Raw genomic sequence first — 13,579 nt, forward strand, 5'->3', positions numbered from 1 at the left:
TGCGGCACAAAATTCATAACGCGGGCGGTGGACACTAAACTCAGAATCAAGTTTCAAGTGCCTTACGAGCCAGAGGCTGCCAGATATGCTCCAAACCTGCATGTTCTGGGACTTGAACCCCAGACCCCTCCCCTGACTTGAGGCATATAGGAATCTATACCCCTCCTGATTAGTCTGGTGCTAAATCTTGTTAAAGTAATATTTCTCCAATTATGAGTTTCTTCAAAATGAAAAATATAACATACAGGCTATCCCGAAAGTTCCTATATCATTTTAAATGTTCTAAACTCAGTGACATTTTGCATGAGGTTTTTTTTTTATTGGTGTAATATTGAAATATAATGCATCATGTTTGGTATCCAAATATTATTGCACGAGTTTACTCTCTCCAAATATGTAGCTTGATTTCCCTTCAGGCAATCCTTATGCAATAATGAACTTGTGTTGTTTAATATGGTTACTACATGACAGGTTTACTAGTATGCTAAAACTTGGTTGTTCCATTCATTGAATTTGTGTAATTTACGTTGTCAACCAGTGGTACGTGCATAGATCTCCTACAATTAACTTGTTGGTTGTTTTCATGTAATATTTGACCTTGGAACAAAATGAAACAATTACTATTTGTGGTTGACAAGGATCATTTCACAATATTGTCATCCAAAGATTCCCTGGCCAAGATTCTTACGCTCAATCTGGCAGTTTGTACTATTACACAGAACAATTATTGAAATTATACTGAAGTGTGAACTTGTTGCTGATTTGAGTGGGTTTTTGTTTGTTTTTGTTTTCAGAACACTTTATTGTTGCACTCTGGAAACAATCTGGTGGAGCCCTAGTCAAATGGTAAGATATCACACAACCAAAAGGTTTAAATGGCGGTTATATATGGTATAAAAATGTTTTGATAACATTCATAAAACAGTTTTGAAAATGTGATGCACCTGGGTGATGCAAAACATTCTAACAGAATGTTATTTAACTGTTAACAAAATATTTTGCAAAAATGTTTGCCCAAGATATTTTACAATAACATTTTAAAAACTTAACAGATATTTAAAAAAATGTTTTTGAAACATTTTGAATAATAGACCATGGGACAAGGCTTGCTAAGTGCTTCAGAAAGTAGTTTTCGTTCTCCCTTTCTGGGTAGAGGATGGTTTATACATGAAAATATAGCTATTATATCACTGATCAATAATATAACATTTCCCACTTTCAAAGGTTGCACGTTACTGTGTAATTTAGGAGTTATTTGGGGTTAAAAATGTGTTTTTCGTGATTTTTTCCATTTTTGCCCAAAAATGTCAAATATTAAAATAGCTGTAACTTTAAAAATAAATTGAGTAGAAATTTCATTTCTAAAATAGTATGTTTTTGTTCAATATTTCCAATATTACGCCAAAAATGGTCCTTTATGGCCATTTTAACCAACTTGTTAGTTTTTGGAAAGTGGAACTTCACTTAATAATATGAACATGTAATTGTACTTTAATGTTAAGCTATTTCAAGATCCACTAGTATGCCCACTACCGTGGTAGCAGCAATTTTATCTACTTTCAATGCAGTAAAATGATGACTAAAATGATTTTGCTGCATTGAAAGTAGTAAAATTGACGATATAATTGCTTCTGCCATGGAAACCGAGCTACCAGTGGATCTACAACTAGCTTAAAATGAAAGTACTATAATATATCCATAATATATGTGAAGTTCCCACTTTCCAAACACTGAAAATTTTGTTAAAATTACAAAAAAGTACCATTTTCAGCCTAATATTGAAAAAATTGACAAAAACATGCTATTTTAGTCCATATGTGAATTTGAAAGGGCCATAGATCAAAAACTATAGGTCACAGACATTCACCATCATTAACTTTTTTGTTCAGAATAACATATAATGACATATTTTTTAAATCAAGAAAATATATATTTTTTTTTTTTTCCCATGCAAAATTACATTTTAGGTCAAAATGGCCAAAATAGCACAAAAATATGATTTTTGCCATTTTTGTATATTTTAGAGTTGTGCTATGACATTTTTATTCACCAGTGTTGGAAATCCATATGACATGTAACATCTACAATAGAAATGAAATTTCTACTCAATTTATTTTTAAAGTTACAGCTATTTTAATATTTGACATTTTTGGGCAAAAATTGAAAAAAATCACGAAAAACACATTTTTAACCCCAAATAACTCTTTAATGAGTAAAGTAAAACGTGGGAACTTTTTGGATATTAATTCAGACATATATTTACTCTTGATTTGTTATGTTTTTATGTTCTGCCCAAGAGTGGACTACGGAAGTGAAAGATAAATGCCCATGTCCCATAGTCTATAAACGGTTAAGATCATTTTTGTGTTTGCTGGGTATATGTGCCCAAGAAACTTCGATTAATTTTGTGATCCATAGCCTCATCCCCACTCATTTAAAAATAAAAAGTGAGATTTTTATACCACCCCAAACTTCTGGCTACATAATGTTTTTGTGCAAAGTTTTTTTCATTAATGAAGCAAAAATACCATCAAATTATGTATTTATTTCTATTTTAACAGAACAAAGTTGTACAGCAATGTATATGCAAATGTAAATTTGTGGAATAAAGTCTTTTGGTGAATATGATAATATCTACTCCAACATACCATAAAATAGAGGATGCTAGAATTACTCCTTTAATTTGACAGAAATATTAACAACTATCCGGAGCTCATATTGTCAGGTGTATTTTATCATGTCAACAAACAGGCATTAGAAATATGGAAATAGAACCTGTTCAGTAATGTCATTTCACATAAATTACTCATAACATATACAGCACATGAAAATTTCACTTTTGTACATAAAATGAAGCCCGAAATAGTATAAAATGGAGCAAATAAATTAATAAAGTATTCTGAAAACAAAACAAACAAAAACCCACTCAGAACAGCAACAAGTTCATTTTAAGTTCATATCATTGTCTATAGGTAATCACACCATGACATTTTAGCCACAAATGTAACCACTCAAAATTAACAGTTCCTTAAACTTCCTTCAAAATGACAAAATCAACCCCTCAAAACCACTGAACCAATACTACTATGCATATATCCATGCATTGAATAATATTTAAATATTAAATTTTACTTAAATTTTTTTTTAAAAGTTAATTATTTTTTTTCATTCACATGCAATGATTGATATGGGTTAACATTGGCACCTCTATACTTTAGTGTTCAAAGCAAATACTAGTATGATTGTTATCAAATTGCAATTAGTGTCAAATGTTGAGTAACAAATTTGGTGCTAAAATGTCACTTTCATATCAGTAATTGACATTTTGTCATATTATGAACAAAATAATGATGTGATACAGAGACAAGTTTACAGTGTTCAGATGAGTCACTGAGTACTAATTTCTTGTTTTCTAGAGTTTATACAACTTGCTGTGTTTGAATTTGAAACCAAACTAGTTTGTGGGTTTGTAATAGTTGTAGTTACCATAGTTGTCATACAAACATGCATACATGTATTAAGTTATTTAAAGTTTTTTTAAACAGAATATGATAAAATAATACTATATTTCTTGTATGCTGCATGATTTGAGGTGACTCTTTGTGATTGACCTATTTTGGTTAGTTTAGAATACCGTATGTTAGTAGGGGTTACATCTTAAAAGTTTGTTTTGTTTTTAGCTTCGTTTTGTAGGAGTATATTAACCATATAAAGAATCAGGCTTATGAGACTGTTATTATTACCGGTACTTTTCGGATGCCCATGTTAAAAACAATTTTGTGTCCTCATATCCCAAAGTCTACCCATAAAACTCCAGTAATGTGCGAAATGTTCACAAAATTGCACATAATTTTACTTATTTTAATTTTATGATACAAACAGCTTTAAAGTGAATACTTTATAATTATCAGCATTTCTGCATGTTTATAGTCTATGCACTGGTAGTGGTTGGCTTTTAAGCTGTGGTCTCTGGTTGACTTCAAACCTTTTGACCAGGCAGGCATTCCCCATATTGACCAGGCAGGCTAGCCCTACCATAGGGCCTTTTTGACAGTGGCGGTTCTCGTTTTGAACTTGTAATCATGTGAGATGAGTTGATATGAATTTCCAAAAGGGTCTATGAAGTAGACTACCCCATATTGAATTACATATTCTTGAAACGGAAACCAAATTGAATATTATAGCCATAATCCATTGTTGTGAATGACAAAAGGCCTTTCCATTAAATCAACAAAATCAATTGTCCTGTGTTTAAGTGGAACAAAATTCTTTGTCCAACTTTTTATTTAGTCTGAGTGCAAAAAGTTACATGATCTGTAAGGTAAACATACAAGGTACTCTACCACTATGGTGAACTGACCAATACTGACTTAATGGAGGTGGCCCAATAAAATGGCAAATTATATTACTGTATTGGAAAATGGAAATCTTTAAAACTTATGTATAAACATAAATGTTGTCCCTTTCAAGCATTCATGAAAAAAAGAATATGTAAATGTTCCTTGTACATGTGACTAATTCCTTTTGGAATTACTAACATTTATACAGAGTGATATTGGTATTCTTAATTTAAAAATCATGTAATAAATTGATACCAAATGAAAGATCCTATTTTTCTCATTTAACATATTGAAATTAGGTTCTTTTTTCAACAAAATAATCTTATAACAACACTTGCATGTTCATCATATTCTTTATTGAATAGAATTGCTTTTTTATGGAGGAAAGAGAGCAATGGAGTTGATGATTACTCTTTTTCATTCTCATCATCCCCATCATTATCATCATTTATTCATCACCATTCACCATCATTATCATCATCGTTGTCATTGTAGCCACTACCGATGTTGTCAACATTTTATATCATCATTAGCTAATCATCATCATCATCATCATCATCATGACCATCATCATCGTCATCACCACCACCAGGGACTGTCTTTTGGAATTTGCATGAGAGCATTAATATACATGTAAGTAGCTCTTCTGGAGCCTTCAAGGAGAGCTGTTTAGAATATTTACAATAGAATGTAAGCAGAGAATGGCCAACCATGGAAGTAGTAGTACTCCATGGGTCAACTAAGTAGCACTAAAAATCACTCTCCTAATGTATATCAGATTTAAGGAGAGCAGTAGAGAGTGATATCTCTCTCGGGATCGCTCTTTATCATACCACTAAGGGAAATATCAAAGAACACCGCTAACCTGATATATTTTCGTATCTAGTCAGTGAGTGCGTATTTTACGCTTTATATCTAGTCAGTAAGAGCGTGCCATAAGCCCGATCACGGCGTGTATGGCGAGGTACGCGTATAAAGGCGACTCACGTAAACCGGGCGCGTAAAATGCACGCAATCTGTAATACGCGGAACAGTCATCTATTTTTGAAAAGTTTTCCTATTTAGCAGCAATTAAAATGTTTAAAAACGTACTATTTCCAAATTTAGAATGACTTAGTGGTATGATAAATTCGTTATTAGGTTCAGCGTCGGTATGGTGCAGGGAAATTATCGTGCGCTCAGTGTCATACTGGGTTCAGCCTTCGCTTCACCCAGTATGACACTTCAGCATTTATAATTTCCCTGCACTATACCTCCGCTTCACCTAATAACTAATACTCTCTCTCCACAAAAGACAGTCCAAATTTGGAATGTGGATGTTTTTCATCATGTTCTACTGAAATATGGTCATGAAAATGCTGAAATGCAAAAAAGAAAATTTTATGACGTCACACTTCGGTACTCTATTGACCAGTGTTCATAAATTTCCAATAAATACTTGGTAATAAACTTGGTAGATATTAATGAATGAGTTTATAGTTGTGTTGGTATAGTGTCTATGCTTTGTTGCAATGTGATTCAATTGACACAAGTTTTATCAGGGATATGAGACAATCCCTGGTCGACCTGCACAGTGCTTGCCATACCAGATTACCTTATTAAATTTATATCACTTTATGTCCTCTCTAATTATGAAATTTGATTTCTGTAACTTCTCAAAACAGTTGCTAATTAAAGAGGTGTTGTTCATACTCTCCCCAGGCATCCAGCCACAAGGTTCACCAATGTTATCACAGCCTTTAAAAGAACTGAAACTAAACCAATACTACATTGTATTATTAAGGATATCACATATGCCAATTCTTCGGACACACAGTTCCTGAATCTTAATACAATGTATAAATGTAGACATATGGTAATAAAATCTCATGATCTTTTATGAAGGTCAATTTTAAGATTTCTATGTGGAATGTGCAATGTCATGGAACTATGTAACAAGAAATGAGGCTGAACAAAGGATATTATGCTCTATACTAGCATTTTAAGATTTCAAACAGACTCATCTGCAGGGACACAGTTGCTTAACCCCAATATGTCTGTTCATTCATTGAATGACCCTTCAATGTTTCGGGTACAAAAACTCATACCCAACAACATGAGGTCAAATTTTGAGATCTGATAGGTGGTGTGTATCATTAAACTGTGCCATTGTACATGAGACCATTTTGTCCCATACGGTAGTCTATTGCTGTTATTGAGGTTTTCTCTGATTCAGTGCATTTAAAGGCCAAATCCCTCAGGGAGTTGACACCTTCACAATGTTCAAAGTGTATTTGAAGTTCATATTTTGTGTAATGAGTCCCCAATTTCCTATTTCAATTTATATATCCATTTTTCAATTTTCATGTCAAATCCGAAAGTTTTACTACTTCCCTTAAAGGTAAATGCTATTTAAGTACCGGTACTGCACTTCTAAGTTACATTTACATTTTGAAACATTTTTGTGAATTTTCAAGACCCCTCAACACACACGCATACAGGTAATTGGTAATTTTAGTGCACTGTAGTAATTGTTTTATTTTGTTGTTTCTGTGTGCTCATCATGCTCTCTGTCACCCTGTTGACATCCTTTCTCACACAACAGGGATGCCAAAATTGACTAACCATCAAAATATCGCGCAACAAAAGTTGAACTCATACACTTTGTTTTTACATTTTTCCTTTATACTTTTTATTTTATCTTTCTCTTATTTAAGTTATTTTTTCATGGTTGAATCAATTGCACATTAGGAAACACTGACAAATTAAATATTGCACATTGGAATTTCTGCAGTAAAAATAAAACTCATCAAGTTTTATTTGCTGGTTATCAGACTAAAATACTGTGTCTGCCATGCTATGGTTGAGCCTACTCAAATGCCCCACAAACATGACAAAATGAGGTGGTTATGAACCTATGTTGCATTATGTCACATAAACAGATTGTTTAAAAATATTTAATGCTGGCTAAGCACATTGTGAACTTGAGAGGTATTACATCAGCCCTGGGGTACACCGGTACTGGTACAAGGTACATAGATTATGTCATGAAATTTGTTAACATTATACAATATTATAAAATGACATGTCACCTTTTTTGAGACACCCTGTATCTAAAGTACTATGACATGCCTGCTCCTATTATATAATGTATTATACCTCGTTCTAAAGGAAACGAACAAGGAGTCTTGCAATGCCCATTCTAAAAGGGTTTGCTGATGCTGATTATGATCAGAAGGAACTTGAAAAGGCAGCAACTCTATAGTAAACACTTTAAAAAGCTCTGCATGCTGACCATAGACTTCAACATAAAAAGTCCAAGTTTTAAGATATTTTCTCAAAATATCGAGAGCTATCTCAAGAACCACTGAACCAATACTAGGCTTGATTGTGCTCATTTTAATGCATTTTTCATGCTGATTCCAAATATGGTCATGAAAATGTACAATTCTGACATTTTTGAATTTTGATTTTTTTTTTAAACTTGTGCAGTTGAGACCTGGGTGGAGAGGGATATATCTGACCCTGCAAATGTAAACACTTGGTTTACCATCCTTAAAGTATTTTTTTATTCTTATTTTTATAAACGAAAACCATTGACCATCGAACCGTGAAAAGTATGCATTTTCGTTAAAATTCAAATCCACAAAACTACAATAAAACCTGATATGCCCAGGGAATTAAAACTGAAATGTCTGCAAAAAAAGTTCAACTTTGAGAAAATATTGCTAGAAATGGCAAAAAAAGTTTATAGTTGAATTGAAATGCCTGAAATGACAAAAGACAGGAAATAGCTATGTGTTTGCTTGGATGATCTAAATAAGCACAGGTATCCAGGGCTGGCTCCAATGTGTATGGCAGACCTCTTGTTATCAACGTATGCATCAAAAATACCTGCCTCACTGCCTGTAACCTGTGGAAAAAAACCTGGAATTTGGTAAAAATGTCACCTTATAGGCAAATGTATTATGGTATAGTCCTCGACCTTTCTTATCCAAAGCAAGTTTTATGATCATGAATTTGGTCAAAATGTTTTTATGATCATGAAAACATTTGATATAAAACCAATATTTCAAAATACTTAGAAATTTTGTTTGTAATATTTTTTTTTGCAAACAGTTTTGCAGCAAGTTTTCAAAAAATGTTTTTGAATGTTATACTTTTATAGTCAAACAGCCAATCTACTTCAAAAATGTTGCCAACTTTGACTTTTACCTTAAACCTATAATGACACCCTAATTAATTAAGTTTCAAATTGGTGTCAAATACTCAGGGTAAGTTTTCAGTGCTTTTTTATACGCCATATCTACCAATTTCAAATGTATGCCTCCGCAGCCTAGTTGCGATTTGGTAGTTCACAGCATCTTGCGAATGGTAGTGAGCTTTGGCAAAAATTGCATTGATCATTTCATAGTGAGTGTGTAGAAGAATTCAAATATCACAGATATACTTTTGTAGGTCATGTGGTTCTAGAGTTATGTTGTAAAGAGGGCTGAATCAACAACAGTTTTGTAAAACGTACATAACTCATTAACAACAATAAATCAAGCAAGTTTTCCAAGTATATGATTTGCAGAATAAACCTTTGGAAAACATCAAAGTGTTATTTTTCCATAATATATTGATTTATATAATGAAAATTGATTTTTCTTTCAGGCTGCTTCGACCAACAATACATCGTATACCCTTAAATGGAAACTGATCGCCATGTTGATGGTCAAGTAAAACTTTAAAATACCATGGCAACTATGTTTGCGTATTCAGACCATCTTATGTCTTAACCATGGAATTATGGAAACTTTGGGCGGCATAGATGCTAAAGTGTTGATATTTAGTATAAAGTATACATATACAAGGTGTATCAAATTGATTGGTACCCAGTGAGTATGGACATGACCGCCACATCCAAATGCAGTATAATATGCACCTTATTTGTACATTTATGTTATAAAAGGTCATACAACTATATAAATTGTAATCATTTCAAGAGAAACATATATTGAATTTGGAAGCAGTCGTTAAACAACAAAGCTGATGGGCACCAATCATTTTGATACACCCTGTAGAATGCCAAACAATTGACGAATCCATGGTAAAAAAAATACTTACTTTTGGTGAAAATCCCCCCAATTTTTATTTTACTCAACAGGCAACCAAAAAAACAAAAGAAAGAAAGAAAGAAACAAACCTTCAGTAATTTTATTTTGTGAATTTTTTTCAAACTTAAATATAATTATCTAAACGAACAGGTTTTTTTTTTTTCAATTTTGTGGAGTTGAAATTTGGGTGGAAATTATGCTTTTATGATTTTTTAACAAAATTCAGCATTTTTCAACCATTTTTGGTGAATATTTCCCAAAGTTAAGCAAAATTTAATTCAAAAAAGTTCCTTAGATATATTTATAGTGTTTGCAAATTAATTTAAAAAAATCACTGAAGGATTTTTTTGTTATCTTGTCCAAAAATTGGGTCAAAAATGTTTGGGTATTTTCTCCGAAAACCGATCATTTTAATTTTTTATCTAAATCATAGATTGATTTGTCAAGTAGTGTTTGCCATTCTAAATTAATCACATGTATACTTCTATACATTAGACCAACCTGGCAACGATTTACATGTAGCAGATGAGATCAACCTTAAATGATTTCTATGAGAAACGAAGTCCTACTTAATTTTAAGCCGAAATCATCTTTGTGTCAATTTCAATATTAGCTGGAAACTTGGCATTCAATCATCATAATGTCGTGTAGCGATGTCGTGCAGTGATTGCGTGAGCCTTTCATGGGATATGTTCCAACGAATATGATTCAGAATTTCTAATATAAATTGGATGATATCGAAACAAAATATGTCTTTTCGAAAAACATAGCCACTGTTAAATAACCAAAATCATAACAGTTCTGTGTCAACTGTTAGAAAGGTTCTTTGACTTAAAAAAGGGAAATTCTACGGCTTTTCGCCCTAGCACTTGTTCAGTGCCGAGTCTCTGACATTTCAAACGGTTGCTTTGCCCCCCCACCCGCCCCCTCTAGGAACTGTGCTAGTTGAGTGGGGCAGACTTCCAGGAGGGAGGCGAGGAGGGAGGGGCTAATTTATTGAAATGCATTTATACTTAAAAGGGCATTTCGTGATAATAGTGTAATACACATAATCATGCATAACTCACGAACGCAAAATCGGAATCAACTGAAATTTTGGGAATAGGTTTTTTTCGTGGATATCTAATGAAAATGACATAAAAAGGGGATGCTAGGATCACGAAATACTCCTTTAAGTTATAGAGTTATGATAATATTGTAATTTATGTAATTCAATTAACTCATATTGTAATTTATATAATTCAATTAACTCACCAAATGACGTAAGGCCCCATATTGTAATTTATATTTTATAAACTCCTATACTATGTTAATATTCTTGCTTCATGTATTTCGTATTTCCTTGTTTTATCATTACTTGCAATTTGATGATTGATGAAAATAAAATATGAATGAATGAATGAATTGATTATTTTGACTGACACTTTGCATACTGGTTTACTTATTGGATTTTGATATAGTACAATGTTGTAAAAATAATCTACCTGGAATAACAATGAATGTATACAAATTGAATTAAATATCGATTATCGAAATTTAAGTTATTGATATCGTGACATATTGATCATATAAAATTTAATCCATGCATACATAATATTGTTTCTGCAGCCAACAAACCCCACGTTGTCTCGTCGATCAAGTGGTATATTAAAATATCCCACTTATAAAAAAGAGGTATGCGAATTAATTTTTTGGGTAAAAGGGCATATAGCCTACAAAGGATTTTGATTGCATACATTTTGTAAATCTACCTCTTGAATCTTACATTCTTTCAGGCCCTTGATGCTGAGTGATAGGCATCTCAGTCTGGATTAAGACACTTTTAAATGAAAATAAACAGAAAAGGCTGAACACGATCAATTTTTTCCTATTCATTGAAGCGTTTGTTATAATAATTTTATACGCCACTCCCTTTGCCATTCAGTAAATATTTGTTCGATATAAATTGAATTCATCTGTAAGAACGAATATGACCATCCAGTCAAAATGTATGCATTATAAAGAAAATCATGAGCGATTTGTCTCAAAAAGCTACACGATTAACTGATTTTACTACATTTTTCCGATGCAAAGTTCCAAGTTTATATCGTTGGGGGTATTTATTGTCTAAATTATAATATAAAATAACTCTTATTATAATTCTGAAGTATTGGATATAGTCGATTGTGAAAAATGAAAATTATAATGTGTATTGCACGAGGCCCTATCTATGCACGTTTACTGAATTGAAATAGAAATAAGAAAGTAAATAAGAAAGGGAATAAATAAATCAATAAATAAGTGCATAAGTAACGAAGGAAGGGAAGAAAGAAAATGTCTGTCAAAAATCAAAATCAAATTGATTTCGTCATTATTTTGTTATTCAAACAGGCTGATCCCGGGAGACTGATGCCCAGATTTTAATGGTATATTTATCCATGCAAGGTCTAAAGGTCCGACATGTCAATAACTAATTGATACATTCAATTAAAACCCTCTGACGTAGTAATTATCTTTTCTGACAAGACAAGAGGATTCCCAAAATGTCACACGCGCTCTCTCTAAGCATAAGTTAACTACATTGTAACACAATAATTATACAGGGTAAATTGAACTTTGATCGCAAATCAGAGTTGAATAAACTCAAAATCTGATAAACAAAGATTTTAAAAGCTTTGAAGACCGTGACACAATTATTGTGACAATGTATTGTGATGCAAGCTCCGAGGCTATATACGATTGAAAGAATGGTATTGCTCGAAGTAGGGATCAAATATAAATGGAAATGAAATAGCGCAAACTGACAACTTATTCCCAAAATAATCAAATCAAAATAAATGACAAATTCAGCAAACAACCCGACAATAACAAAAATTATGGCTAAACACACTGCTAGTGCTAAGTAAAACTAGAAATATCCCGGCACACAGCACTACCATACCTTTGCAATTAAAACATATGTTAATTAAACTAAAACCACTATTTTTTTTCTAATGAAATGTATCCGTCTCTTCCGTGCTTTCACGACATACTAGGCTATTATTTCATTTTGTTTATTATCATTAATAATTCAGGAGGAATGCAATTTTGAACTTGAAACGAATAAAAGCAGATAAATATAAGTATTTAACAATTAACAATAAACCAATTAGCCTAGTAATAGTATACAACATAATTAATTGTTACTCACATAGAGGTAATAGTGCTTGTCATTGTAGAATATCAGCGGTGTTTCCAAGCCCAAAGATGTCTGTTTGTAATCCCCGGTATTCAAAATCTTATCATTAAAATCAGAACCATAATCGAAGAATTTATTCCTTGGATAGCATTGCACGACGACCACACAGGCAAGAAGTAAAAGCCAGTTGGAAAATGCCATTTTTTCAGGCAAATATCTGTTTTCCAACTTCGCTATTAGACTTATTGAAAGACGAATGACTGCGTTTTTGCTCGTACGGAATGCCCCTCCGTTCACAAAGTTCAGCGCAGTTAAGTTGTTTCTCGATTATAGACTATACCATTTATCCGCGGGTAACAAAATACCACAACCAAGTCTGTAAGTACTTAACCTTTTTTCTATAAATACCCCATACAGTATTACGCACTCAAAACATTACTGACAGTTGACATTTACTAGGAATATAATATTTGATAATGATATTTTAATAATAATATATACCACATGGTGATGATGTCACCCCTATTTTGACGAGTAAGTCAATCCAACCTTTGTTCCTATTGTTGATCAGCTGTTCGATTTGGAACAAATAAACGCAATTGTGACTTTAAGGATTATCCGTAAGGCAAGGAAAACACACTAAAGACTCAACTACCCTTAACTCCCTCCACGCGGGTGTCGACTGCAGAAAACAAGTTTCAATTTTTTTTAAATAAAAATATATTTTCAGAAATGTAAATTTCCATGACCATATTTGGAATCAGCATGAAAAATGCATTAAATTGAGTACAAACAAGCCCGGTATTGGTTCAGTGGTTCTTTAAGATAGCTTTTGATATTTTGAGGTAGTATCCGCAAAACTCATGCCTATGGCTAACACGCAGAACCAAATAACATTGCTACCACACGGTTACAATGTACAGCGACTAGACCTTACACCACCCTTAAGAAAATAAAATAAATAAAATCCTATCTTAAAATATGTTGAGCCAATACCAGTCATA

At 32.6% G+C, this 13,579-nt stretch overlaps 1 protein-coding gene across 3 annotated transcripts in view; it reads right to left on the minus strand.

Annotated features, from left to right (window-relative positions):
- Positions 1-12,910, minus strand: part of LOC140145929 (nidogen-1-like) — a 67,271-nt gene extending 54,361 nt beyond the window's left edge. Inside the window, exon 1 of one of the 3 annotated variants that reach the window (XM_072167665.1) lies at positions 12,588-12,910. In XM_072167665.1, coding sequence (XP_072023766.1) covers positions 12,588-12,776 — 189 coding nt within the window. In that variant the 5' untranslated portion in view covers positions 12,777-12,910. The remainder of the gene's footprint in view (positions 1-12,587) is intronic. The other 2 variants (XM_072167663.1, XM_072167664.1) reach the window with 2 other exon arrangements.
- Positions 12,911-13,579: the final 669 nt, after the last annotated feature.

Source organism: Amphiura filiformis, chromosome 2 (genome assembly GCF_039555335.1).
Source record: "Amphiura filiformis chromosome 2, Afil_fr2py, whole genome shotgun sequence".
In the NCBI taxonomy this organism is placed as follows: domain Eukaryota; kingdom Metazoa; phylum Echinodermata; class Ophiuroidea; order Amphilepidida; family Amphiuridae; genus Amphiura; species Amphiura filiformis.